General features: G+C 47.6%; 2 protein-coding genes and 1 long non-coding RNA gene across 3 annotated transcripts; 2 read left to right on the top strand and 1 right to left on the bottom strand.

The window, feature by feature from the left end:
• LOC123068313 (uncharacterized) lies at positions 1-8,895 on the top strand. Its single transcript, XR_006431690.1, has 3 exons — positions 1-416; positions 8,081-8,464; positions 8,577-8,895. It is a non-coding gene; the product is annotated as an uncharacterized lncRNA (long non-coding RNA).
• On the bottom strand, positions 550-3,060 carry LOC123068312 (heavy metal-associated isoprenylated plant protein 32). Its single transcript, XM_044490878.1, has 3 exons — positions 2,777-3,060; positions 2,521-2,596; positions 550-1,846 (listed from the first exon to the last, which is right to left on the bottom strand). The coding sequence occupies exons 1-3, from the start codon at positions 2,813-2,815 to the stop codon at positions 699-701; spliced, it is 1,263 nt and encodes a 420-aa protein (XP_044346813.1). The 5' UTR covers positions 2,816-3,060; the 3' UTR covers positions 550-698.
• A 2,992-nt stretch (positions 8,896-11,887) lies between the features above and the next one.
• Positions 11,888-16,152, top strand: LOC123067185 (uncharacterized). The gene is made up of 6 exons (XM_044490096.1): positions 11,888-12,029; positions 13,133-13,389; positions 13,465-13,761; positions 15,681-15,752; positions 15,836-15,928; positions 16,123-16,152. Exons 1-6 carry the CDS (start codon positions 11,888-11,890, stop codon positions 16,150-16,152), a joined length of 891 nt encoding a protein of 296 aa, XP_044346031.1.
• Positions 16,153-25,864: the final 9,712 nt, after the last annotated feature.

The raw sequence follows: 25,864 nt of genomic DNA, 5'->3' as shown, positions 1-25,864 counted from the left end.
CAGGTCACAGCTTTTTCTCAAGCCCCCAATGGAGTCCTCCTCCCTTACAAATCGTTGCTGAACTGGGTGAGCTCTTCAGTGTTGCAGGTGTGCAACTTCCTCTTGGTTCTTGGAATCAACTGCTCTCCTGTTCTCTCGACAGTATTTCGCCACCCAGAACACTGCCCTGGGAAATTGTTTATAGTACTATAAAGGTACGGCGTCATGGCTTGAAATTTGCCCAGTCCAGTCCTCTGTCCTCTGTACTTAATTTACTACTACTACTACTACATGTTAATGTTTATTTTCTGTTCACATGGCATGCTCACCGGCTTCACTCATGTGCCATGATGATGATCATCCTTAGGACGGTGTGTGGGACAATTTCTGCCAGCGATACAGCACCCCAGTACTGACAAGTACTCAGCACAGCAAAGGTAATTACACTAAATAAACAGCTTGGTCATGGCTTCAGAGGGCAGGGCCAAAGCACAAGGCAGTCAAAGATAATACTAATTTCTCTACACACAGTGGCACCACTGCTTTCATTCAGTTTCAAACAGCACATCATCCCAAGTCAACACCCATGATTCATTCATTCTTGATACAGGAGAAAAAACATAAAGGCAGCAAAATACTAGTAAAAAAGTAGTACGACTGCATCACCAAGCCCATCATCCTCTACATTGTGACTCTTGACACCGCTAACTACAATCCTACTACATGATGGCACAGCCCTTGGTGTTCTCGTCGCTGAACATGGTCTCGACGTCGCCGGTGCCGGCGCCGGGGTGGTAGGCGGAGGAGCCGCCGCCGCCGCCGCCGGGCTGCTGGTAGTAGTAGCTGTATGGGTTGTAGTAGGCGGTGTAAGGGCTGATCTGGGGAGACCGGTGGTACATCATCTGCGGCTGCGCCTGCGGCTGGTGCATCATCATGTTGCCCCTCAGGTTGTTCATCATCGCCGCGGCCGCCGCCGGGTTGTTGTGGTACCCCTGCATGCTCGCCATCAGGTTGCCGTTCTGCTGCTGCTGCTGCTGCTGCTGGAGCCCTCCGTAGCCGGCGGCGCCATAGGAGGACGGGTGGCTGAAGCCGCCGCCGCCTGTGTAGCCCTGTATGCCAGGGGCAGCACCGGCCGCCCCCAGGCCGCCATGGTTCAGGCCCATCAGGCCGCCGATGCCGCCAGTGTTCTTCGGAGCGCCATTCCCCATCTTGGCATTCCCCGCCGCCGCGCCCATGTTCATCTTCTGGTTCTGGTTGCTCTGATGGTGGTTGTTCCCTGCCGGGGCGCCTTTCTTGCCGCCGACATTGGCGGCGTTCTTGTTCTTGGCGTTGATCGCCGCCGCAGCCTCGGCACGCTGCCTGAGGATGCCGAGCTGGCTCATCTTGTCCCCGAGGAAGCGGAGGTCGTCCTCGTACTCATCGTCAAACTCATCATCCTCCTCATCATCCTCATCATCATACATATCGTCGTCGTCGTCGTCCGAGCTCAGCTCAGGGAGCTGGTGCTTGCTGTGCTGGCTCTTGAAGGCCTTGAGGCCCTGCATGAGGCTCCCAACTCCACCACCACCAAGCTTGCCCTGCTCCTTCTGCCCGCCATTGCCCTTGCCGCCGCCATCCTTGCTCACATTCGCAGCCTGCTTCTGCTGCTGCTGCTGCTGCTGCTGCTTCTGCTGGTTGTTGTTGCCGCCGCCGCCGCCGCCCTTGTGGCCCTGGTTGTTGTTGTTGCCGCCGTTGCCGCCCTTCTGGTGCGACCACAGCTCTGCGTGCTTGCCCCCTCTGGTGAGCTTCCGGATCAGCGTCTCAGAGTCCACGCTGCCGGTCACCGTGACCTTGTGGTTGTCCACATCGATGGCCACCGAGTAGACGCCTGCAATGAACAGAAATCAGAGAGGAGAGTTCACAACTTGCTCGTGAGCCACGGTAAAAATTACTGTGCAAAGTACTACTGTTCACCACCAATTAAGCATCACAAGAATGTGTAGGTTTGTGCAGTGAGTCTGGGTGGGGTTCATCCATCCACCCACCCATCCATCCATCCTGTGTGTGTCATTTCCTATCAGCCGTTTGTGAGATTCGGCACAGCAATCACCTCAGCCATTACATACACATGGGGTGAGTTTTGGACCTGTTATCCACTAACTAGCAAATTACCTCAGGATTTACTCACAACATCCATAACTAATTTAGTTACTACATCAATTTGGTCTCTGGGCATTTAATTAGCATGGCCCTGACCGCATGAAAAGCAGGGATTTCTTGTCGTGTAAGCGCATTTGGCAAGACTCGTGGGGGCGCTTTCAGGCCAGATGCAAGCGGGCAGGCAAGGAGCAAAGCCTCAGGCCTTTATTAACAGGGCAGAGGAGATGCTTACATTTACATTTATAACAACAACAGCAGCAGGAGCAAGTAGCACCAGCAGCAGCTTAGACCGCTAGAATGGCGCATGTGCAAGAAGGAACCAACAGAAAGGACATGGAGGATTGGATTGGATTGGAAATTTGGAAGGTGATGGACAGTGGCTGGGCGTGTGTGTGTGTGTACCTTCGATCCTCTGGAGCAGCTTCTTGACCTTGTGCTTGCAGCCGTCGCAGTGTATGTTCACCCTCAGGACATGGGTCTGCAGGAGGCGAGCAAAGCAGAGCCCCAAGAAACAAGAACAGTTTATGAGCTCCCTCCCTCAAGCACCAAGAACAGTTGATGAGCTCCCCACAAATCCACACACCACACTACAGAGAAAGATGGAAAGAAACAGAAACAGAGGGTGCCAGGGGAGGGATGGATGGAGAGAGTGAGGTACCTGGATCTTGACCAGCTTGAAGTCCTCATCTTTGGTCATCTCTGCAGAGCCACCACTGTTTGCAAGCTTTCTTTGGGAGAATGGAGGGAGGGGTGGATGGAGGAAGAGAGCGTGTGTGGGGGGTGAGGGAGGGAGGGGCAGTGGCTAGTGGAGGAGTGGGGAAGTGATGGTGCTGGCGCTGGCTCTTGTACCGTTGCAGGAGGAGGAGGAGGAGAAGAAGCCACCCCTCCTTGCCTGCATTTAAGAATGTGTCGTTCGGTTCTAACTTCTACTCCTCCGGCCTTCCCTTCTTCCTCCCCACTCTTCTTATAATCTCACTGACCCTCCCACATGGGCGAGGGCCATCCTCCTCCTTCACCCTGTCTGCCCTGCCGCCCCCACCACTCCGGTAAAATTTGATAGTAAATTGCAAGGTTTGTACCACACGGTACATGCACGGTTATTACACACACGCTCTCTCGTTAGGATGGTGTGGTGTGGTGTGGTGTGGTGAAAAAATATCTCTTCTTTGTAGTCTCTCCAGGAGGCTGTCTGGAGAGACTGGCCGGGTGGGGGATGGGCTTTGGAGTTTGGAACTGCCAGAGAAAAAGGAAAAACTATGGGTTGTACCATGATAAAATTGTGAGGGGCGCCACGGTCCAGTGCACTGGTGACCGTACGTGGGTGTGCTGTGTTGTGCACATGTATATGGAGTACTCCCTCTGTTCCCAATTACTTGTCTTGAATTTGTTTAGATACGGATGTATCTAGACTCATTTTAGTGCTAGATACATCTGTATCTACACAAATCTAAGACAAGTAATTCGGAACGGAGGGAGTACAATAGTAGCAGCTGACTGACCTGTGGGCTGGTGAACGACATGTTGCAGGCCCGGCATGTTGCCACCTTGATGGTCTGCTGCTAGCTGGGTCTGGGGTGGTGGCTGGCTGGCTGGCTGGCCGTGTGCCAAGCCCTCGGTGGATAAATTGTTTGATTACAGTACGGTGTTAGTGGACTTGCTATGCTTAGGGTGGCACTTTACAGTGTGCTTGAGGCAGGGTTGGTTGGTATAAACCTAATTGGTCCGGGCCAGTTTAATTAGCTAGTAATAATGTGTACTCCCTCTCTCTCAGTTTATAAGGCGTGCACATATCCCTAAATCGTCAATTTGACCAAAATAACATAAGTCATATATTACCAAAAAAAACATTATAAATATCAAATGTTTTATTTTCAAACGGTATAATTTTTGTGTTATGTAGTTTATATTACGGTGATAAAATTGGCAACCTAGATATACACGCAGGACTTGTAAACTGAAACAGAGGGAGTAGTTATCATCATCCATTCTCTTTTGTTGTGGATGGAGAAAGCAGATTCATGGTACCATAAAGTTCTCACTTTTTTTATTCATATAGAACTCTTCTAGTATCTGGTTAAGTTGGTGAGCAACTACACTTTCAGAGCACAAAGGCCCACACCACATAGCCTTGATGCCTTCTAGTACTGCTAGGGTGCGATTCCAACACAGTAAAACGCACAATATCATAAGGAAATTAGAAGTTACTGTTATATTTATATGTAAATGTGAAAAAACACCATTGTCCTTTCTCAAACTAACCCACTAGGGATTTAATGGGAAAAATAGCCTTAACGCGGAATGTGCCGTCTTTTGTGTCATTGGCGTCAAGCAACTGACTTCAGTAAGCATGGCAAATCCTTGGCATGTATTGTCATCGTCGCGACAATCATAATTGACATGAAAAACGTACGATTTGCCATGGTTAAAAAATCTGGCATCTTAACACTCGGATTTTTCAACATTACCGCAGAAAATAACCACGATTGTACCAGGTCGACGGATCACTAACGTGGGCCCACATGTCGGCCTCGCAACAGTGGCAGCAAATTTATTTCGAGCAAATCGCAACAGTAGCGAGTGGCAACACAGCTTGCTTGCCAGTTCCTCCTCGCTGTCCTTCAGGCCAACTCCACCGCGCGACCTCAAACGGACGTCCGTTTTGTCCGGATTCTGTTCGTCTGGGCCGGGGATAGGGTCGTGTCCGGGCCTGTTCTGGGATGCGGTGGCCGTGCGCCCAGCGCGCGGCCGCATCCTTTACCCCATCCTGTCCGCGTCTATTTTAAAAAAAGAGAAACGTTTCAAATGCTAAGCCCTACGGCCCCAGTTCATCACGCACGCCGGCAACAAAGCTAGCGGCCTACACGTCCATCGCCGGCATAGGCCAGCGGCCGACAACACAGCCAGCCTCCAAAATGTATGGTTGTCCTCGCCGGTAACACAGCCAGCGGCCGGCAATACAGCCGACCTTCAAAATGAATGTTTTTCTCGCCGGCACACGGCCAGCGGCCCAGCGGACGGGCGGCAACCATGCCAGCCTCCAAAAAAGAACGGCCACAGCCGATCGGACGACCTAGTTCAGGCCGTCGGCGTCGAGCATCTCTTTCTGCCTGGCCTCGAACCAGGCCCTCGTCTTCTCGCTCATCTTCGACAAGTCCACGCTCATGATCGCCAGGGTCACCTCCTTCGCTTTGGTGGCGGCATTGGTGGCCTCGATGTCGAGCTGTCTTTGCCTGGCCTTGACGTTGTCGGCCTCGATGTTGAGCTGCCTTTGTCGGGCCGCCTCCTCCATGTCGAGTTGTCTCTGCCGGGCCGCCTCCTCCATGTCGATCTTCCTTCTCTTGGTCGCCTCCTCCATCTCAAGCTTCTTCGTTTGAAGCTTTAGGTATTGCTTCATTTGCTCCAGAGAAACCGGGTGGACGACAAATGCCAGCCATGAGAAGGGCGTGCGCTTTGCTGACAATGGCCTCCTTCTCCTCGACCTCGGCCTTGTGTCGCGCGGCCTCAATCGCAGCGCGCTCGGCGGCTCTCTTGGCCGCGGCGATGTTGGTCTTGGCGATCGCCCTCCGGCTCCTCCTCTTCGCCGATTCCGCGTTCAACTTGGCGATCTCCGCCGGCGTGCACTCCGACCGCGACTTCCTTGGCGCCTTGCCCTTCTTCTTTTTGGCCATTCCGGGCGGGTCGACGGCCAGCCCGTCGGAGTTCGGCTGGGCGTCGGCCATGGACGGGGGAGGCACTGGGACGAGCGGGACGTGGGAGGGTTTGGGGGGAATGGTGCCAAAGGGGCCCCGGGGGGGGGGGGGGGTTGCTTTGTTTCACCGACATGCGGGTCAGGGGCGGACAAGCGCGCTCGTCCCGCCCGTCCGCGCGTTGTCCGTTTCGCCCCAAAAGCGGCGCAAACTTGGGCCGCGGATGGGTCGAAAGCGGACACAAAACGGATAAAAGTCCGTTTGCTCCCGCGCGCTGGGCCGCCCGATTTGTCGGTTTTACCCCAAACGGACGGGGCGGTGGAGTTGGCCTCGCTCCTCACTGTGGTGTGGGGCGCAGCGAGTGAGCTGCTATAGCTTTGCATGCATGAACACACAAGCAAGCAGGGAGGAGCAGAGGAGGGCAGCAGGCAGGCGCAAGTGATGTGGACTTTTTAATACTACTGCCGGAGGCCAAGGAGAGTAGAAAAGCAAACAGCGACGCTACGACGGACGACGCCTTCATCACTTCACCTCACCTATCGCTCGTCTCCCAAGTTTGCACTCTCCAGTCCAGTAGCGTCTGCTGCTGCTGCTGCTGCTGCTGCTCAAAGATCTTGCTCTACGCTAGCGTGCTGCGCTATGGAAGATACTACTGTGGCGTAGTGTGTAGCTAGCTAGCTAGCATCCGGAATTCATGGATGCTGCTGCTGCCACTGGTCATCTGCTGCTCTTCAAGTCCGGCTAGCAAGCAGGAGCACGCACGTACGTGTGTAAATTCTGGTTGGGGCTTGTGCTACCTCTATGGAAACCTCACCTTGGCTTGACCCACATTACTATTCTACTTCATCTTCACCCGCTTGTGATGGTTTTGGCAGACGCGGCTTATTTTGTAGGCACTGAACATGCGCGCGATGGTTTCCTGTCGAGATTTTTGGAAAGACCCATTGGAACAGAAGTGCAAACATGGCCTCTCTCTCAGCCTCGGAAGACAACTTCAGGGAAGCATCTCTCCGGGTAAAGCATTGGCAGGTGTTTTTTTTTCTTTTTTCTTTTTGCTCAGCATCTTACAAATGAACGCCAACCGTGTCAGCAGCAACAAGATTAGTCGTACTAGAAGAAATAGTTATGGTCTGTGGCGCGGGTGCATGGGTGCATGTGCATCACGAGGCCGTGGCCGGAGCCGTGGAGCAAGCATGGCGCTCCACTGCTGCTGCTGCTGCGTTGCACCGCACTGTTCCAGCACTGGCGCCACAGCTGCCGCTGCGTGCATGCAGTGGGCGGCCCAAACTCGTCTGATGATCCTGGTAATTAAATTTCGGATCCCCGCTCCAGGCCGGCCTGCCCCCTCCAACGGGTAAAAAAGGACCAGGCCAGGCGTGGGGCAGCGCCGTGCCGTGCCCCCGGTGACAGTTTGGCTGTCTGCACTGCACTCCACACAGTGCTATGATGGCGTTGATGTTACTACTTATTACCGCCACCTGCGCCCGCCTCTGTGTGTGTGTGGCGGGGCGGTGAAAAAAGTGAGGAGAGGGGGAGCAAAAGGCTGGGGAGAATGCTTGTAGGTAGGCCCCTCGACAGCACCCAACAGTGGCCGGCTTCTTTCGCTGGATTTCAGGGCTGCGCTTTTGGCATCTCTCTGTTGGCCGAGCTGCCGGGATATCTTCTTGGCTCGTGCGTGCTTGCTCACCAACAAATGGATGAGGTGAACGTGTGCGTGCATATGTTATGTTTCGTCCCATGTGCCCCGCTGCACACCAAGGCTAGCAATCTGTCAGTGCCTACGTTTTTCACCCGGTCTGTGTCTGTTTTCTTGTCGAACTGGATGAGAAATGGACGGCCTGGATGAACACACGACACGCGTAGTAATGATGATCAGGCGGCTGATGAGGCCTGAGCAGCACGTGCCTTTGCTCCCAGTGATAAGCAAGTTGGTTAACAAACTGAACTGATGAAGACGAACCTTCTTCTCACGGCCGGTGAGCTTGAGACTCTAGTTATTGCAAGCACATGTCTTTCCTGGATGATTTTGGAAGTTGGTAGTGCTGGTATTTACTGAAGGATAAGATGGTTGGTAGTGGTGACAAACTGATGAAGCTTCATCCATCCCTGGCGTTCGTTCTGAGTCCGAGCTAAAGATCTCCAGATAGTTATTGCGTGGCTGGTTTGCAGATTCCATCCGTCTGCTGCTGCTCCAGAGCACTCTGCGTCTCCGTTTTTAATATTTCACGGGATTTCTTTTTCTTGGTCGCCCAGCAATTTGATTTGAATGTGTGCAGGGCTGGAGTGAGAGTGACCAAGCAGATCTATCAGAGGGAGGGAGGGAAGGAAGCAAGCCAAGCGAGTGGTGCACGGGATGGGGCTTGCTGAAACTTGAAAAGACCAAACAGTGGAGCCTGTCGGAGGCGAGGCACGTAGGTAAGTAGCGGTAGAATTTATTCCTGCCGTCGTGTCCATGGTGTTCAGGTCGACGTGATGGATTTACAAAAGTGTTTCTGGAGTACGTGGTTGGATTTTGGATATCTGTCTATCCATCTACCCATCTCCCGGTTTTGACGTGATGCGATGTGTTTCTCGTTCTGATGGCATGGTTCTCACTTGGGCCATCATGGTGTCTCCTCTCCTCTCCTCTCCTGCTTGCCTGCTTGCACCTCAAGCTCCAGGTGATGATATTTCCTCAGATTTGCATCAAACGCCCTTGCTTATGCTCATTTATGCACTGATGATATTTTCGTTTCTGATTCCATGCTGGTATGCATGCATGCATGCATGTAGGATCCTGCTGTCTTCTGCTAACAGATTGGCATGCATGCATGCGTGCATGGGGGTCAGGATTAAGTGGAGGGTCTGAATAATGCTTCTCGTCGAGTGGTCATTTCTGGAGCGGTACACTGCGGTATGAATGCCATCTCTGCCGGCGCGTACATGCGTATGGATTTTTATATACACAGTCACGGAGCGAGCCTCCCGTCGTACGTACGTGCTCCGCGTGCACTGTGAGGCGACCATGCCCTGCACTGTGCATGCATGGACCGACTCAAGGAAGGAATTTCGAAAAGAAAAATCAGTCGCCATGGTTGGAAGGGTTTGTCCTCACCGCCGTAGGGCAATGGCGCCAGCCAATCTACCTAGCTAGCTGCCTAGCTAGCACTCCTATGTGGCTGGCTAGCTATGTACTGTGCCACTGTGGCTTGTCTCTTTCGGTGTCATCCACTGCTTGCTGCTTTGCTTTGCCTTGCATGAGATATGATTGTCCCGGCCTTGATGCAGTCAAATCATCATCAGGACCCATGTAGATGTAGTACGTAGCTTTTTTTCAATGGCGAGTACGTACTACTATCTGCATGCAACACCACTACCACCAACAACAACAAATGCATGCTTTTTTGGCGCCATGCATGGCAGCTGCGCTGAGCGGACAAAATTACCGTTCTGACTTATGTGGCTAATAAAATCATGATTTGACCTCGTTTAAAAAAAATCAATTCTGACCTCTTTGGGTGACGCCAACATCCCTGGCGTCTGGGTTGCGAAGCAGACGTCATAAACCCTGGCGTCTGGCCCCTGGCCCGCACTGCCCGCCTGCCCGTTGACCTGCTGACGTGGCAAAGGGGCCAGACGCCAAGGACCCTGGCGTCTAGCCCTGGTAAGTGGACCCCACATGGAGAGTGTGTGGGTCCCACCCCACACACTTTCCCCAATCCAGCCCGAGCTTGAAGAACATTTGCTGCGCCCCCCACTCTCTCTCACCCCTCAAGCTCCCCCCTCAAATCCTCTCCAAAAGGTGCTTCCCTTAGGTGGATCTTTCCATCACTTTGTAGCTTGTGGTAATCTCCCTCAAATCACCCTTTTTTTTGGTTAAATCTTGTTATTTTGGTTGCATTTTTAACATGTTGGTGGAACCCTAGTTCATGTTTTCTCCCTTATGTTAGTGTGAATGGCTTGGTTAACTTTGATAATATAGTGATATGCATGGTGTGTACTAGGAATATATGCTTGTTGAGTAGAAAGATTGGTGGTTAGGGTTAGTTAGTGATTAGGGTTAACTTTGCTTAGTGTGTGTTAATTAGTGAAACTCTTGTGTGACATCACCAATAATTTAGTGTTGATATAATTAGGATATAATGAGATGTATTTGGATAAACACCAATTCTCATTGAAGTCTTAAATGCATTCATGTTGTTTTTAGATGGAGAGACTTGTTAATGTTCACTACATGGACAAGGAGGCATTCTTGAGTAACAATGCCGACACGGGTGAGGAACCATTGGTTTTTGATACAAGCCCTAGCTATGAGGATGTTGTTGCAAAAGTGAGACAAGTCTTAAAGTGGATGGACACCAATATTGATGTTAAGTTAATAGGAAGGTATGATGTTGGAGTTGGAGCCAAATCTCGCTTCAAAAGTATGCCTATCACCTCGGATTTGCATTGGGATGTATACAAGGAAAAAATTTCCCAATCGAAAGACAAGTCACTTGAATTGTTTGCCACCAAGGTTGAATCTGCTCGGTTTACACTTGATTTGAACCTGCATGTCTCTTCCCCAATGGATGACATGAGCGAGAGGACAATGGTGCCACTTGTTGAGCATAGGGTTGTGGTTGATGCCCCCAATGCTTATCGCCAACCACGTCCCCGTGTACCATCTATTGAAGCAAATAAGGTTGAGTTGTATGCCCCGAATGCTTCTAGCCAACCACCAACTAGCCAAGCAAATGAAGTTGAGGTGATTGCTAGTGACGAAGTAATTCAAGAGGATGAAGATGCTTATGATGACGACGAAGAGCAAGAGGCCATAACGCAAAAGGACATGGATCCTGAGTTGCCTTTTAGGCATCAATATGCGTATGAATCGGATGACGAGGGTCCAGTTGAACAGTTGGACGAGGATGGATTCACAAAGGAGGAAAACCAAATCCACTTTGAGTTGACGGGCTTAGAAAAAAGAACTCATTTGTTTAAAGATCTCAGCCTTGCCCATAAAGCTGTTGTTGACGGTGGAATGAGAATGGCGACGATTGAGCCAACACCATGCCCGGATCCAGGAGAACCAAGGGTGGAGAATGAGGACGAGAATGCTTATTTGAAGAAAGGAGTGAAGTTTCTGAGCTTGCCTATGCTGAAGTTTTGGTTGGCCGACTATGCCATTCGGAACCATAGGCCAATTTATGTTGAGCACTCCGACATGAAGTTGCGTTACACCGTGAAGTGTGAGCAAGAACGATGCCCATGGAAGGTTCGTGCAAGAAAGCTTAAAGAGACCGAAGAATGGGTGTTAAGAAGTTGTGTTGCCACTCATAGGTGCAAACCGCCATCTAAACGACTTCGAACGACACACCGTCAACTCACATCTGAGTATCTCGGATACAAATGGATGAAAGACATAGGCTTTGATTCCACTGTGAAAGTGATGTTTCTCATGCGGACGGTGAAAAACCAATTTGGTTATGAAGTCAAGTATGGGAAAGCATGGAAGGCAAAGGCAAATGCTATTAGGATGTTGTATGGTGGTTATGAAGAAGCATACAACCAGCTCCCGAGGTTGTTGGGCGTGATTGCACATAAGAACCCGGGCATGTTTCATGTGGTCGAGGATCACGAGGGAGTGTTCCACCGTGCCTTCTGGAGTTATGGACAATGTGTGGAGGCGTTTCAGCATTGTCGTCCGGTCTTGTCTGGTTGCATTTGCTTTGGTGCCTTCCGAGCACCAAGACAACTAGGAGTTGATCATGGGTCATGTTAGGCATAATGTGATTGGGGCTAGGGAGGTATGCATCATATCAGACCGGCACCATGGCATACTCAAGGCAATGGACATTGTTATTCCAGGATTTCCAAAGCTTCACCATAGATGGTGCATGAGGCATTTCGTGGCCAACTTTTACCGGGCATGTAAGAGCAAGGAGCTCAGCAAAGACCTTATCCATGTATGTGTGGCCTTCACCACCGATGATTTTGATGCTCGGTACAACAAACTCTTTGTAGCGGTGAACGAAGGGGGAAATGAGTTCTTAACTAGGAATTTAAGCGAGAAGCACAAGTGGGCACGCGCTGATGACGATGGTGGTAGGCGATATGGCGACATGACGAGCAATCTAGTAGAATGTTTCAACAATGTGCTGAAGGGTGCTCGTGCATTGCCGGTGACTGCAATAGTGGAGTACACCTTCTTCAAGCTTAATGAGTACTTTCAAAGGCATTCTGAAGAGACTGCAAAATGGATAGGTGAAAAAAGGATTATCCGGAAAAGGTTGATGAATGGTTGCAGTTACAAGCAAGCAAGTCTTCATGGCAACAAGTTATCATATTCAACAGAATTGAAATGATCTATCAAATTGATGAGCCAGGTGGCACAACACGAGACGGTTTTCAATATGGTAGTGCTGCATTTGAGGTGCGTCTGAAGACTCGGTGGTGCTAGTGCGAGAGGCCTAGTAAGTATCATTGGCCATGCTTGCATTTGATAACGGCGGCGAAGGCGAGAAACATACATGTTTGTGATGGAAAAACCGTGCGGATGCAAGAGTTCCATGTGGAAGCTACTAGGTTGACATGGGCGCCAAGATTTCACCCTTTCTTGGACCAATCACAGTGGCCTGAGTACCATGGCCCTCATATTAAGCCAGACCCTCTTCTGAAGGTGGAGACCAAGGGTAGAAGGAGAACTAAGAGGTTCAGGGGTGATATGGATAACCTGGCTGGATACACTAGCATGAAACAATTTGGTAGCGGTCATTTCATGGAGGCTCCTGACACTATCAACTGTGGGGTGTGCGATGAAGGGCGACACAATGAGCGGACATGCAAGAAAAGGAAAACCAAGAAAAGGAAAACAAGTCGTGGAGGTGGCACCGATGGTGAACGAGTTGGAAGAGGTGACGGTGGTGGTGGTCGAGGAAGCACAAGTGACAGAGGTGGTGGTGGTGGTCGTAGAGGGAGCGCAAGTGCTATAGGTGCTAGTGCTCATAGAGGGAGTACAAGTGCTAGAGGTGGTGGTCGAGCAAGCACAAGTGCTAGAGGTGGTGGTCGAGCAAGCACAAGTGCTAGAGGTGGTGGTCGAGCAAGCACAAGTTCTAGAGGTGGTGGTCGAGCAAGCACAAGTGCTAGAGGTGGTGGTGGTCGTAAAGGAAGCACAAGTGCTACAGGTGGTTGTGGTCGTAGAAGAATGGTTGATAATGGACCAGCCTTCGGTTTTTTGCTTAATCCAGATGGTTGATCTAATAATAATGGTATATTGTTTGTTCGTACAATTCCTAGCATTTATTGATTTACTGTATTTACACATTTACTCTCTTTGTGACTTGTGCTAAGAATTGTTCTTTTTGTAGGCATGGCTTCATTCGGTTCCAGGACGAGGACGGCGTGCGCGGACCAAGAGGACATGCCGAAGACGTGGATGGAGGCCAGGTTGGACAAGGAGAAGGAGAAGGATGTGCCCACACCACCATGTTGGTGTGGTGATGTTTGCAAGTTGAAGGTGTCCACTGACCGCAAGAAGTCATGGACAGAAGGTAGAAGGTTTTTCGTGTGTCCAAACTATGCACATGATCGTCGAAGGCCAACTAACGCATATGACATACCACCGGTATGTTAGGTATACATACAAAAATGTAAATATGTTTGTCATTTTATTTCTAACACAAACATGATTTATATGTAGTCCCCTCCTCCACTTTGCAAGTACTTCACTTGGATAGATCACGAGGTACCAAAAGATGTCCAAGAGGACCAACGTCGAGATTGCTTACGGAGGCAGCGCCTGTTCGAGGAGTCCTATGCACGGGGATTGGAGCGGGAGCGTCGTGAGAAGGAGGCTCGTGAGTGCAAGAAGCGTGAGGAAGAGAGGGCACACAAAGAGAAGGAGGCTCGTCAAGAAGAGAGGGCAAGAAAACTTGCAAGGGCTCGCGATGCACAAGAGGAGGACGATGCACATGAGGAGGACAAGGCACGTGAAAAGGCACCGACATCGATGATGGACTTTCGAGATTTTGTGTGTGATGAACTTGTCATTCGAGACCTTGCGTGGTCATGAACTACTTATGTCATTCGAGACATCGTGTGTGATGAACTTGTAATTCGAGACTATTTGAGATTATGTGCAAACTATGTTTGTCATTCGAGACTAGTATGCTTTGTTCATATTTTTGGTTGAGACTAGCAAAAACATTAACAAAAGACATAAGTGTGTGCGAAAACTATTAACAGTCAGGGCCAGACGCCACAGACCCTGGCGTCTGGTTTTGGCTGATGTGTCTGATGCAAACCCAGACGCCAAGGTCCATGGCGTCTGGGTCCCTATCCAGAGAGCATTTTTTGCAGTTTGCTAATGTGCACACCCAGACGCCAAGGACCGTGGCGTCTGGCTTGTTTTGGTCACGCAGGTGACCAGACACTTGTCTGATGTGTCTGATGCACACCCAGACGCCAAGGTCCATGGCGTCTGGGTCCCTATCCAGAGAGCATTTTTTGCAGTTTGTGCACACCCAGACGCCAAGGACAGTGGCGTCTGGCTCGTTTTGGTCACGCTGGTTACCAGACACCTGGTTGATGTGTCTGATGCACACCCAGACGCCATGGTCCACTACAAGAAACTTGTTAATCCATGACGGATTTCGGATGACAGTATCGAAAACTGTCATGGACTAACTGGTACAATCCGCAAGCCCGCCCAAAGCCCGCTAAAGCCCACCTATCCATCCCCATATAAAATGCTAACCCTAAACCCTTCCCAGCCCCTCCTCTCTCTCCCTCCTCCGCAGCCCCCTGTCCACACATAGCCGCCACCCACCGTCTCAGCGCCTGCCTCCTCCCACACCTCACCGACGGCCCTCCCCCTCCCCTCCACTAACCTCGCAGCTCCGGCAACTACCAGATCCACTGCATCCCCCACCCATCCATCCATCTTGCAACGCATCTCTCTCTCTCATCCGACACCTCGCGCCGTGACCAACGCAGCACACTCACGATCTGTTCTCTAGCACCTCCGTCCTCTAGTCCGGCTGGATCTGGCGCTTCCGGTGTCCAGCGCTCGCCTACTACTCTTAGCCATGGCTAGGGTTTCGGCTGCAGCATTGTGTCCAACGCCAGCGAGTCTCCGGCGGCTCCTCTGCATCCACACCGCGCCTCCTCGCGCCCTCTCCGCCTTCTGGATGTCGTACTCTAGCACGATGTGCTCGCACGCGTTGGGCTGGATGCGGTGACCCAGACCTCTGCGGCATCTCCGGCACGGCACTTGCTCCGATGGCGACCTCTGCCGCACGACGGTGGCTGCCGACCTGCACTTCGATGAGAACTTGTACCTCTGCCTCCCTCCTCTGCTCTGTGCCATACTCTGTTTTGTGGCCATCGATCCGAAGCTTATCTAGGGATAGTCAGGGATCACTGCTGTTTGGGCTCAGTTAACTCGATGCTGTTGTTTAGGCTTGAGCAAAGGTGTTCTCTAGTTGAAATGAGAGGGAGAAGGAAGGTGCTACAATTGTTGTTGTTGTTGAACTAACATGTGAACATCGCTCATTCCTCCGAAGAGGGAGGTAAATAAATTACAGCAAAACGAAACCAAGAAAAATTTGATATCTGACTGTATTTGTAGAGCTAGATCTCGAAATAGCTGAATAGTTAAAACTCTTTCCAATCTCTAAATGTACTGTGCGCATCACCATCTGCAGTCACAGAATGCCTGAATTCGCTTTCTAGACCTAAATGCAGATTGACCCAATCACTCATTTTGGATAAAAACTATGAAAAGGGGGACCAGAAAGCGACTAGAAGGATATCATATAAACATGTCCATGTTCAAATTTAGTTTGCCAGCCTTTGGGTGTACATCATCAGTTCTTTTTGTAAGATTCTCATGACAGTGATACTGTTTTTCTGTAGATTTATGCAAAATGGTTGAAGCATGTAGAAATGAGGATGTACCATGCTACCAGATTGTGTTACTGTTTCACAGTTTATTTGAGTTAAAAGACACTCCCCTATCCTTTACGTACTAACAGTTCACATGCACATATCTTTTCATGTGTGCATTATAGATAGAGTCGCTTGTGAAAAAGAAATATGGGCAAGAGGCTTTTACAATCTTTAGGCTATTGGTTGTACAAGGTTGTGCAGTTGAGACAGATCAAGTAACCACTCTTGTACATTGAGGACATTCTAGAACTATACTCTGTTATTATTGTCAAACTCTTTGGGTTAAGAAAGCTTCAGTTATGCAGTAAATTTACTTGTGTGATCATGTTCTATGATTGTTCATTTGAGGACATGGCTTCCTGTTACAAATTGCAGTGCACAATACTAAACCTTGGTTGCAAATGTGCAGATTACTGAGGCAACAATTCTTGACAAGTAGATTGTTCATTCACCTTTGTACAAACTATGGAATGACGGGCACATTGATACAGATGTCTGTCTCCTAGTTTCCATCAGAAAAGCAGTATTTTTGTTTGGAGAGCAGAGAGAATGGCATGCTTTAAATGTTAGTTGTGTGGTTTATCTAAAAGATAATCTCACTGTTTTCACGATCTACTATTTTACTATACCAGACCGGCCGGCCGTGTTAGCCTTACAAATGCACCGTGGATTTATGATATATTGTGTTACTTTCATCATAAATCTGCATACATGTATTGTTGCATAACACTTCGTCATTTCTCAAGTTTCAGTTATGTAGCCGATGGATAGGCACTTTTTTGGGCGCATCTAACATTTCTAAGTGATAGGTTGCTATATTAACCTCAAATTTTGTTTTCCAAGTCTTTGCATAACAATTGATATGTTGAATAATGAATATAATGGTTCTATTTGCTTATGTGTTTTGATTCAACCTTCTCCTGGTGTTCAAGTGTGTTGATTTGGCGTGTACCTTAATAACCATTAAATAGTTACATGAGCCATGTAATAAATTAAATATTTAGCTCTTCGCATCATGGATATTGTTTGTTAGTGATACCATTTTGTTGGCGCATATACTCCAGAGTGCAAAATCATATCTGCTGTGCATTTCTGTATCTTTCCAGAACCAATAGAGAAAAAGAGAATTTTACCTCTTCTTACTGCCTAATAAAAGGGAATGTAGTACCGTTTTAATCACTTCCAAAAGGTTTCTTGATATATCAGGAAAAGGGCGTTACACTTTTATGTATTACTCGATGTCGATTTAAATTCCACGGTAGCATTTTGTCTTTCCGTATTGCGGAAACAGTGTTCCTTGTCGGACATATTTCTTTATTGATGCAAAGTGTATATATTAATACAGTATTGTTATGTTTGTTCTGATTTCTTAAGCGGTGTCTTAAAATTCTTGATGTTTGTTGTTTTTAGTATTCATGATGTGCTTGGAGATTATTTCCTTTCTCAGGTATCCACTAATCTGTGAGGAAGGTTGATGATGACAAATTGAATCAGTCCACTGATTGAATTATAGAGCCAAAGAACTATGTTGGAGATAGAAGAACTTGGAGTGTCAATTCTTCAGGACCTTCGTCAACAACAACAATCACTACTGCATGCTCACACTACAGGATCTGTTATCAAAATCGAGTGGTAGTGGTTCTAGTTCATTAAACTATAGTGCAGTATAACTTTGAAATTGTCTCCAGCTTGAATATTCATTTAATTATTGTTTTCTCTACCATTTATAATTTGCTTCCTCAATTCCAAATTAATTGAATTTGACCAAGTTTATAGGAACATCTATACCATAGAATTAGTTTCATTCGATTCATTGTAAGATATATTTTTGTAATATAGTGTCCACCTGGCTGTTATTGATATTGTAGTATATAGGTTTACCTATGCCTCATGAGTGATGTTCAAATCATGTCAAATAAAAATGATGGTTCAGATGATAGTAACTACTACTGTTGTTGTTGTAATAAACTTGCCATTTTGTAATAGAACATATTGTTATGTACAGGTTGCCTTGGTGGTGAGAGCCGCAAAGGAAGTTTGAGCTGTAGAGGTGAAGTTGATGATTAAGAGGGCCTGTGCAATGTTGTATACTTGTTGATGTAATCTGGTGTAGTTGTTATTGAGGTCAAGTGAATTGACGTTGGATGTTTGATTATCTGTAATGGGTTGTCGACACATTTTAAAAGGCCTTTACTCAGTGAAACAACTGAATAGAAATTTGTGAAATGGAACAGAATATGGTCTATTCATTGGAAATTAATTTTTTTGTGAAAGCATGTTTGATTATCTGTAATGGGTTGTGCCATAGTTGTTTGGATGAATATCATGGGCTGGATTAAAATAAATGGGCTAAACTGCAACAAATAATTGGGCCGAAGGCTACTTTGGGGATGCCACGTAAGATCCACGCTGGCGCCATGTAGATGCCATGTGAGGTCCATATTTGGTACAGTCTTGTCAATCCATGACAGACTAGTCTGTCACACAGGACTAGGCCTGGGACAGATCGGTGACGGCCAGGATCCGTCACGGTGGTGCAGTTGTCAAATTATGACGCGATATACATGACGGAATCTAAATCCGTCACGGCCCCCCTGCACGACGGTTTTGTATTGGTCCATGACAAACTGAATCCGTCATGGATTAACAAGATTCTTGTAGTGGTCCATGGCGTCTAGATAAGATTCTTTGGGCCCACCTCTAGCCCTCTCATCCATTCATCTCTGGCGTCTGGGTGCTGCCAAGTTTCACTTAGGGTATGTGGATAAGATTCTATGGGCCCACATCAAGCCCTCTCATTCCATTCATCTCCACTCACATTCACGAGCTGCTGCCCCCTCACTCCCTCTCCATCACCCTACCCCCCCCCCCTCAAATCTCTCACAAATCAGTCTTGTTTCATCGTTGGATCTTCGGGATTTCATAACAAGAAGGTAAATCAACTCCACCCCTATTTTTTGGTTGGTTTAATGTATCATTTTTTTGTGCAAACCCTAGTTTCATTTTTCCTAGTGGTAATGCTCAAGGGGTAGGTAAACCAATTCCACCCCCATTCCATTCATCTCCACTCACATTCACGAGTTGCTGCACCCCCCCCTCAGATGGATACGGGTGCTCAGTGGGTGCTTAGACCTACTATTCATGTCCAAGGCCTTCCTCCAAGCGTTGTACAAGTTAGTAAAGTGGACCTCACTTTTGATTGGTTGAAGACTAAATTCATGTTGAAGCAAGGGTTGAAGGAAGACGATTTTGTGTACTATGTCAGTAGGAGGCGGTCAGATGGCCCTGGGGAAAGAAAATTGATTGACATAACTGATGATGGCAAGATTCAAGAAATGTTGAGCGAATGGGAATGTAAAAGGGTTGTTGAGTTGCATTGCTACCGGAAACCGAGTTATATGTGATGTTTATGTCATTTGAACTATCGTGCTTATGTCCTAGTGGTTTGAAAAGACTATGTAATGCTTTTAATCTAGTGGTTTGAACTATCGTGGTCATCAACTATTTGTGTAATTTGAGACTATGTCATTTCAAACCTTGTGTAATTTGTGTAATTTGAGACAATGTCATTTGAAACCTTGTGTGTGTGTTGAACTATAGTGGTATGAAAAGACTATGCAATGCTTATGTATGTTATTCGAGACTAATCTTCTATGTATCATGATATTTGTATCATTTACAGTGTATACCAATGCGTGCAATTAGGTAGCTAGATAAAACTACAAGTGAAAAGAGAAGTGTTGTCGGCACTAGGACCAGACGCCAAGGTCCATGGCGTCTGGCTCCCCTGCTTTACCATGTTTCTGGTGTTAGTCGACTGCCAGACGCCAAGGACCCTGGCGTCTGGTCCCCTGACTTACAACCAGACGCCAAGGACCCTGGCGTCTGGTCCCCTGTGCATATAAATGACTAAATGACTCCTCCTTTTGACAGATTTCATCAACATTTCATATCAATCAATGAATTCATAGACATCACAGGAAACAACATTTCACATAAATCACATGATTGTGTACTACTTTTAAATGACAAATTCATGTCATACATTCATAGCAACTTCACGAATCCATTGCAACTTAATTCGAACGGCAACAAGTTCATGGAAAGAAATGACAACAAGTTCATGGAAAGAGACTACACCAAGTTCATCGAAACAAACTAGAACAAGCTCATTGAAACAAACTACAACAAGCTCACTTCTTCCTTCCTCTCTTCACGATGTCTGCAAGTGTATGCTCCTCCTCTTCGCTAGCCTCCTCCTCTTCGCTAGCCTCCTCCGCCTCCGCATCATTGTTGGACTTATATCTTTGCATTCCCGTAGGCATAAATTGATGAGGATACTCCGGACTATGGAATTGAGTGTTCCATGTCTTCTTTCTACCTTTCTTGCCTGGTGTCTTAGATATGGCTTTGCCTTTTCTAGAGCGGGCATTGCCTTGTGTCGGTTGTGTAACCTGTGATGGTTGTGGAGCATCAACATCATACTCATGATCCTCTTGATGTGTTGCATCATAGTCATGCTCATCATGATGTGTTGGCTCCTTTTGATGTGCTGGCTCCTCTTCATGGACCTCCTCCTCTATGTCCTCTTCGTTCTGGACATAACGCCATTTATTAGCTCTGGCGGCGCGGCTACCAGGTGCATACATGTCACTGGACTGAGCACCATGGCAAGAAAGCATAGCTGCCATCTTATGGAACCGCTTCTTGAACTTCTGCGACAACACAAAATATGCTATGATATGAGATGCAAATAACTAATCAGCGACAAAAACTTTTATAATATATTGCGACTAACCTCCATCGTGCTCCTAAGAGTCCTCTCAGATAATCCACCACTAGGTGGATGACTCAGTGCAACATTGGCATCGTTGACGCACAGAAGCAACTCTCTGCCCTGCAATTCATGAACACACCAAACTTATGCATTTGAAAGAAGACAATATGATGCACGAATGTTAGAATAGGTTCATTAGACTACCATTTAGTCATGCATTGGTGCATAGTCAACATGAGCCCCTCTGGTGTCTCTCACAGCCGTGTTGAAGGTCTGATAACCTTCTGCAGTCTCTGGGTCTTCAGACACCAACTCCGACCACTCCTCGTGAGTCCAACCAGGCTTTAGCTTTAACCGGTAATGATCCGCATACCACACTTTATACTTCTGATATGCTAACTGATTGTGAGGTCTATTCTCTGATTGCAATAACGTGTCTCTTTGATCCCAAATTTGTATCCACGCACGGTGTTTGTTTGCCCAATCAGATATATTCTGATTGTTCCTTCGATCGAACCTACAAATGATGCACAATACAAAGCATTAGCAAACATAGACTAATTCAATGCTCTACTACATACTCAAGGACATGCTTGCTCACCGATGCAGAGACAGCATTTCCTCCATGCTCTCCTCAATTGGAATACCTTGTCTTCTTCCAAATTGTCTTGCCACACGGTCTACAAAGTGCCACTCGACTGCGAAGAAGCATATCATTGGGCACCTCGCCCGCCAAAGATGGCTATCACGCGTGCACATCTCATTAAGATCAAAGCCACGATCTTCCTCATAAGGCAACAAATGTACCTGCAAAACAAAGATATACATTGTTAGATACAAGTTTCATTCTTGACTAAATTTTGTCTCATCGAACTTCTCTGCTCAGCAGTCAAGGTGTCCAGCTCGTTCATATAGCACTTGTATCGCACATGCGAGCTTCCTGTGTACACTGTCACTTGTTCCCAATAGTACGCAACCGTAGGGCGCCGATATGGATCATCATCATGCACCCCATCATGATTACCCCGTGGGTTTGGCATGTTGGGGTTCTTGAAATCGGGGCGTCCAACCGGGATCCGCTCCCACATCCACACGGATAGGCTCCAAACAAACCCAGCCAATGAGGATGTATCTCCCTTCCTGCGACATGCCAAGTCAAGCTGCAATCAAACAAACATGTTAGATATGGAGGCACATGACAAATGCAAGATAAATGATTGCAAATATCTCTTACCCGACAATACAAATATGCTAGTGCGGCCGAACCCCAGCTATACTGGGTATCCCAGTTATTGAGTAGCTCCAGGAACATCCACAGGGCTGAGTTCCCGGTTGCATCTGAGAAGACTACCTTGGTTAGTACATACCAAAGAAAGGCCCGCGCGTACTGCTGCACAACCACGTCATTGGCACCCTCAGGGCACGAATTGGTGTCTCCTCTGACTAGTTTTAGCCAAGAATGCCTCACTCTCGCGGTATCGGCCTTGCCTTCTTGAGGGTCGTCGGGCTGATCACCAATTAAAATGCCAGTCCGTTCTCGCCAATTAACCACGCTGACACGACCGGTAACAGCTTGTCCGTCGATAGGAAGGCCACTTATCATAGCCATGTCCTCTAGGGTTATCGTCAGCTCCCCACATGGAAGGTGGAACGAGTGAGTCTCCGACCTCCAACGATCCATAAGCGCGGTCAACGCCGCGTGGTTCACCGGCGGAGCGCGTCGCTTAAACTGCAACACGAATGGGAGAAGACCCAATCTCCGAATATAAGGCTCGTACCGCGCGTCGTAAGTAAAGCCATCAGCGGAATGACCCCTCATGCGCATAGCAACTACAAGCTGCAAATAAAGTGATGTTTTGATCAATACAAGAACACAAATGAGAAACAATGAAATTTGATAAGTCTTGCTTCTTACCTTTCCGTTCTCAATGGCACGAGCACGATGCTCCTTATCCCACTCATCGATTAATCCGGCATACCAAGGTCCATCATCACCCGCCATCCTACAAAACAAATCACAAACATCTATGAATACATGAACAATATCAAACAATAAAATTTCCTTCTCCAAGTTATGCCATATGAACACACCAGTCTTCTCAAACATAACAACATCATTTCTTTCTTTTTCATATGCACACATATCATCTAGAGTACCAAATTTCACCATCAAATAAATTTCATAATCATCATCCGCCATTCTATTGAACAAATCATGTCACACACAATCATCAAATTTCATCATCTCTTTTGCAAAAAAATTTATGCCATCTATATATTCAACTATATTGTCATACCACTTCACACATATAATATTTTTTCTAAATATATTTGCTTGCCAAAGTAGTATTCTCAGATTCAAACATATATTATGACATCTATATATTCAACATATAGCTAATTTACTAGCACATGCATACTTCATCTATAATTCAAAAAAAATCACAAACTATGTCTATTGGTGGAGAACTACAAACATCTACCAACTACACTACCTACCAAATCATCTATCAACTACAAACTATTTCCTATTACAAAGAAACCATCTATTAATCTAACTTCACCTAATGTGAAATAATGCATCCAAATTGAGAGGGTAAAACCTAAACAAATTGGAGGGAATAGGGGAGAATACCTCAAGGATGCTTGGGGGCCTCAGATCCACAAATTTGGGTGGAGGATGGAGTAGATCAAGGGGGGGGGTGGTGTGAGGGAGAAGGGGGGCGAAGGAGAGAACCCCTCTGTTCGTGTGCCGCCAGGGAGAAGAACAGATGGGTGGGTGGGCTCGGCCCGCGTGGGTTATCCACTTACCAGGGCCAGACGCCAGGGTCCTTGGCGTCTGGCCCCTTTGCCACGTCAGTAGGTCAACGGGCAGGCAGGCCAGGGGCCAGACACCAAGGTTCATGGCGTCTGCTTTGCAACCCAGACGCCAGGGATGTTGGCGTCACCTAAAAAGGTCAGAAATGATTTTTTTTCAAAACGAGGTCAAATCGGGATTTTGTTAGCCACATAGGTCAGAACAATAATTTTGTCCGAGCTTTGGGTGGCTTGGAAAATGGCCAACATTGAGGCCCAGGACAGGGTACTCTCTAATCTACCACATGCATTGGACGAGCCTGAATGAGCGTTGCTGCATGAAAGTAACCAAAGACGAGTGCTACACTACACAGTGATCTGATGGCTATTTGTATCTCATGGCCATGGCCAGGAGAAGCTGTTCCCACACAGGGGAGGAGCTTGTCGCCGGTCGATCATGTGAACGTGCATGTTGCCTACCCCGACCGGAGCCAACTGGTTCAAGAGCTCAAGAGTTCCCACGCAACAGTTGTCATATATCTTGATGGTGCCTCCACCGAGGCCACTATCGATGATGGTGTTGTCGTCAATAGTGTTCCGCAACTCCGCAGGCGAGTCCGGTCCAAGGTTGCGGAGCGAGAGCGAGCGTCGTAGGCGAAGTAGTCGAACGCAAAAGTAAAATACACAGAGAGATATGGAGGAGACCAGCTTTATTAATCAATGATCAGGTGTTACAATGATGGCTCCTCGTTGCTTTATATAGGGACTAGGGGGTCAAGGGATAAGTACCCACTTAACGTAAAGAGGGGAAACGGGAGGGGCTAGCCCGTGCGATTTGCACGCGGCCGCTGCCACCCTCCCGGGTGGCCCGGTTTTCCAATACTCCCCCTTGGGTAATTATCCATATATCCATGCCTCAAAACTCCAAAAAAACCAGTGGGAAAAAATATGGAGAAAGAGCACACAGTATACATTGTTGTATTGCACGAATTGCCTCGTCAAAAACCTCGTGTGAGAAACATCAGGAAAACTCACTCAAGGGAAAAGGAGTACAATCCACTCAACCATCAAGTTGAGTACTCGATCATCAGGATTGAGATTTTAGCGACGAGTTTGCGAAGTTTCTCCCCCTAAACCTTGCATCTCTCTAAGTCTCATCATACCGATTCCACGCACACACCTCTCTAAGGTTGGTGCCGGTAATGATTTTGTGAACATATCAGCAAGATTGTCACAGGACTTAGTATCCAAAACTATCACCTAGTTCAACTGTTGTAGCTCATGTGCATAGAAGAACTTGGGACTAATATGCTTTGTGAGGTTACTCTTCACATAACCCATCTGTACTTGTGCAACACAGGCAGCATTATCTTCATAGATAATGGTAGGGGTTTGTACGGTGTTCAACCCACATGTCTGCTGAATGTGGCCGATCATCCGCCGAAGCGATACACACTCTTTTAACGCTTCGAATAGTGACATGATTTTCGAGTGGTTCGTGGAAGTCGACACAAGTGTTTGCTTGGACGATTTCCAGGAAAACGCAGTTCCACCACAAAGGAAAACATATCCAGTCTGAGATTTGCAATCATGCGGGTCTAGATAGGTATTGATTCCTTTTATAAAACATGCCAAGATCTTTGGTCCCTTGCAGGTAACGGAAGACGTCCTTGACACCTTTCCAATGTCTTTTGGTAGGTTCAGAACTGTACCTCGCAAGCAAATTGACGGCGAATGCAATGTCTGGCCGAGTACAGTTTGCGAGATACATGAGTGCTCCAACTGCACTCAGGTAAGGAATTTCTGGTCCCAGAGTTTCCTCCCCCTCTTCCTTTGGCCTGAACGGGTCCTTGTCTGCCTGTAAAGACCTCCCGACCATCGGGGTCTTAGAAGGATATGCCTTATCAAATCCAAATCTTTCCAACACCTTCTGGGTGTAGGCCGACTGGTGCACTAGAATCCCATCAGGGGAATGTTCAAGTTGCAGATCTAGACAGAACTTGGTTTTACCCAAATCCTTCATCTCGAATTCTGACATCAGGTAGGAACTCGCTTCCTCAATATCCTCAGGTGTATCGATTATGTTTAAATCGTCCACGTACACCGAGATTATACAGAATCCATCTTGGGATCGTCGTATGAAAACACATGGGCAATCTTTATTGCTCGTGTAGCCCTTCTCATGAAGGAAATTGCTTAAGTGATTGTACCACATTCTACGAGACTGTCTGAGTCCGTACAGTGCCTTTTGAAGTTGAACATTGTATAGACCCCTGTTTGCTCTATCATGGTTCGAAATAGGGATACCTTCTGGAACCTTCATGTATATGTTCGAATCCAAGTTACCATATATGTAAGCAGTGACAACATCCATTAGTTTCATTTTCAAGCCCATGTTTACTGCCATTGAGATCAAGTATCTAAAGGTAACTCCATCCATGACCGGGGAATAAGTCTCCTCAAAATCGACACCTGGTTGTTGAGTGAACCCTTGAGCGATGAGCCTTGCTTTGTACCGTACTACCTTATTATATTCATCTCTCTTTCGAACAAAAACCCACCTATGGCCAACAAGGCG

The sequence above is a fragment of the Triticum aestivum genome, chromosome 3B, assembly GCF_018294505.1.
Source record: "Triticum aestivum cultivar Chinese Spring chromosome 3B, IWGSC CS RefSeq v2.1, whole genome shotgun sequence".
NCBI classification, from domain to species: Eukaryota; Viridiplantae; Streptophyta; class Magnoliopsida; order Poales; family Poaceae; genus Triticum; species Triticum aestivum.
Note: the sequence above shows the minus strand (reverse complement) of the source record. Positions and strands in the feature narration are given on the sequence as shown.

Bases quoted from the DNA above. Each gene is read 5' to 3' on its own strand.
- LOC123068312 (XM_044490878.1), bottom strand. From the start codon at position 2,815: ATGACCAAAGATGAGGACTTCAAGCTGGTCAAGATCCAG. The intron at 2,597-2,776 runs GTACCTCACTCT...CGCCTCCTGCAG, and splicing joins TCAAGCTGGTCAAGATCCAG to ACCCATGTCCTGAGGGTGAA. The intron at 1,847-2,520 runs GTACACACACAC...TGTTCATTGCAG, and splicing joins GCTGCTCCAGAGGATCGAAG to GCGTCTACTCGGTGGCCATC.
- LOC123067185 (XM_044490096.1), top strand. From the start codon at position 11,888: ATGACGAGCAATCTAGTAGAATGTTTCAACAATGTGCTGAAGGGTGCT. The intron at 13,762-15,680 runs GCACCGACATCG...GTTTTTCTGTAG, and splicing joins AGGACAAGGCACGTGAAAAG to ATTTATGCAAAATGGTTGAA. The intron at 15,929-16,122 runs GTAACCACTCTT...GCAAATGTGCAG, and splicing joins GTGCAGTTGAGACAGATCAA to ATTACTGAGGCAACAATTCT.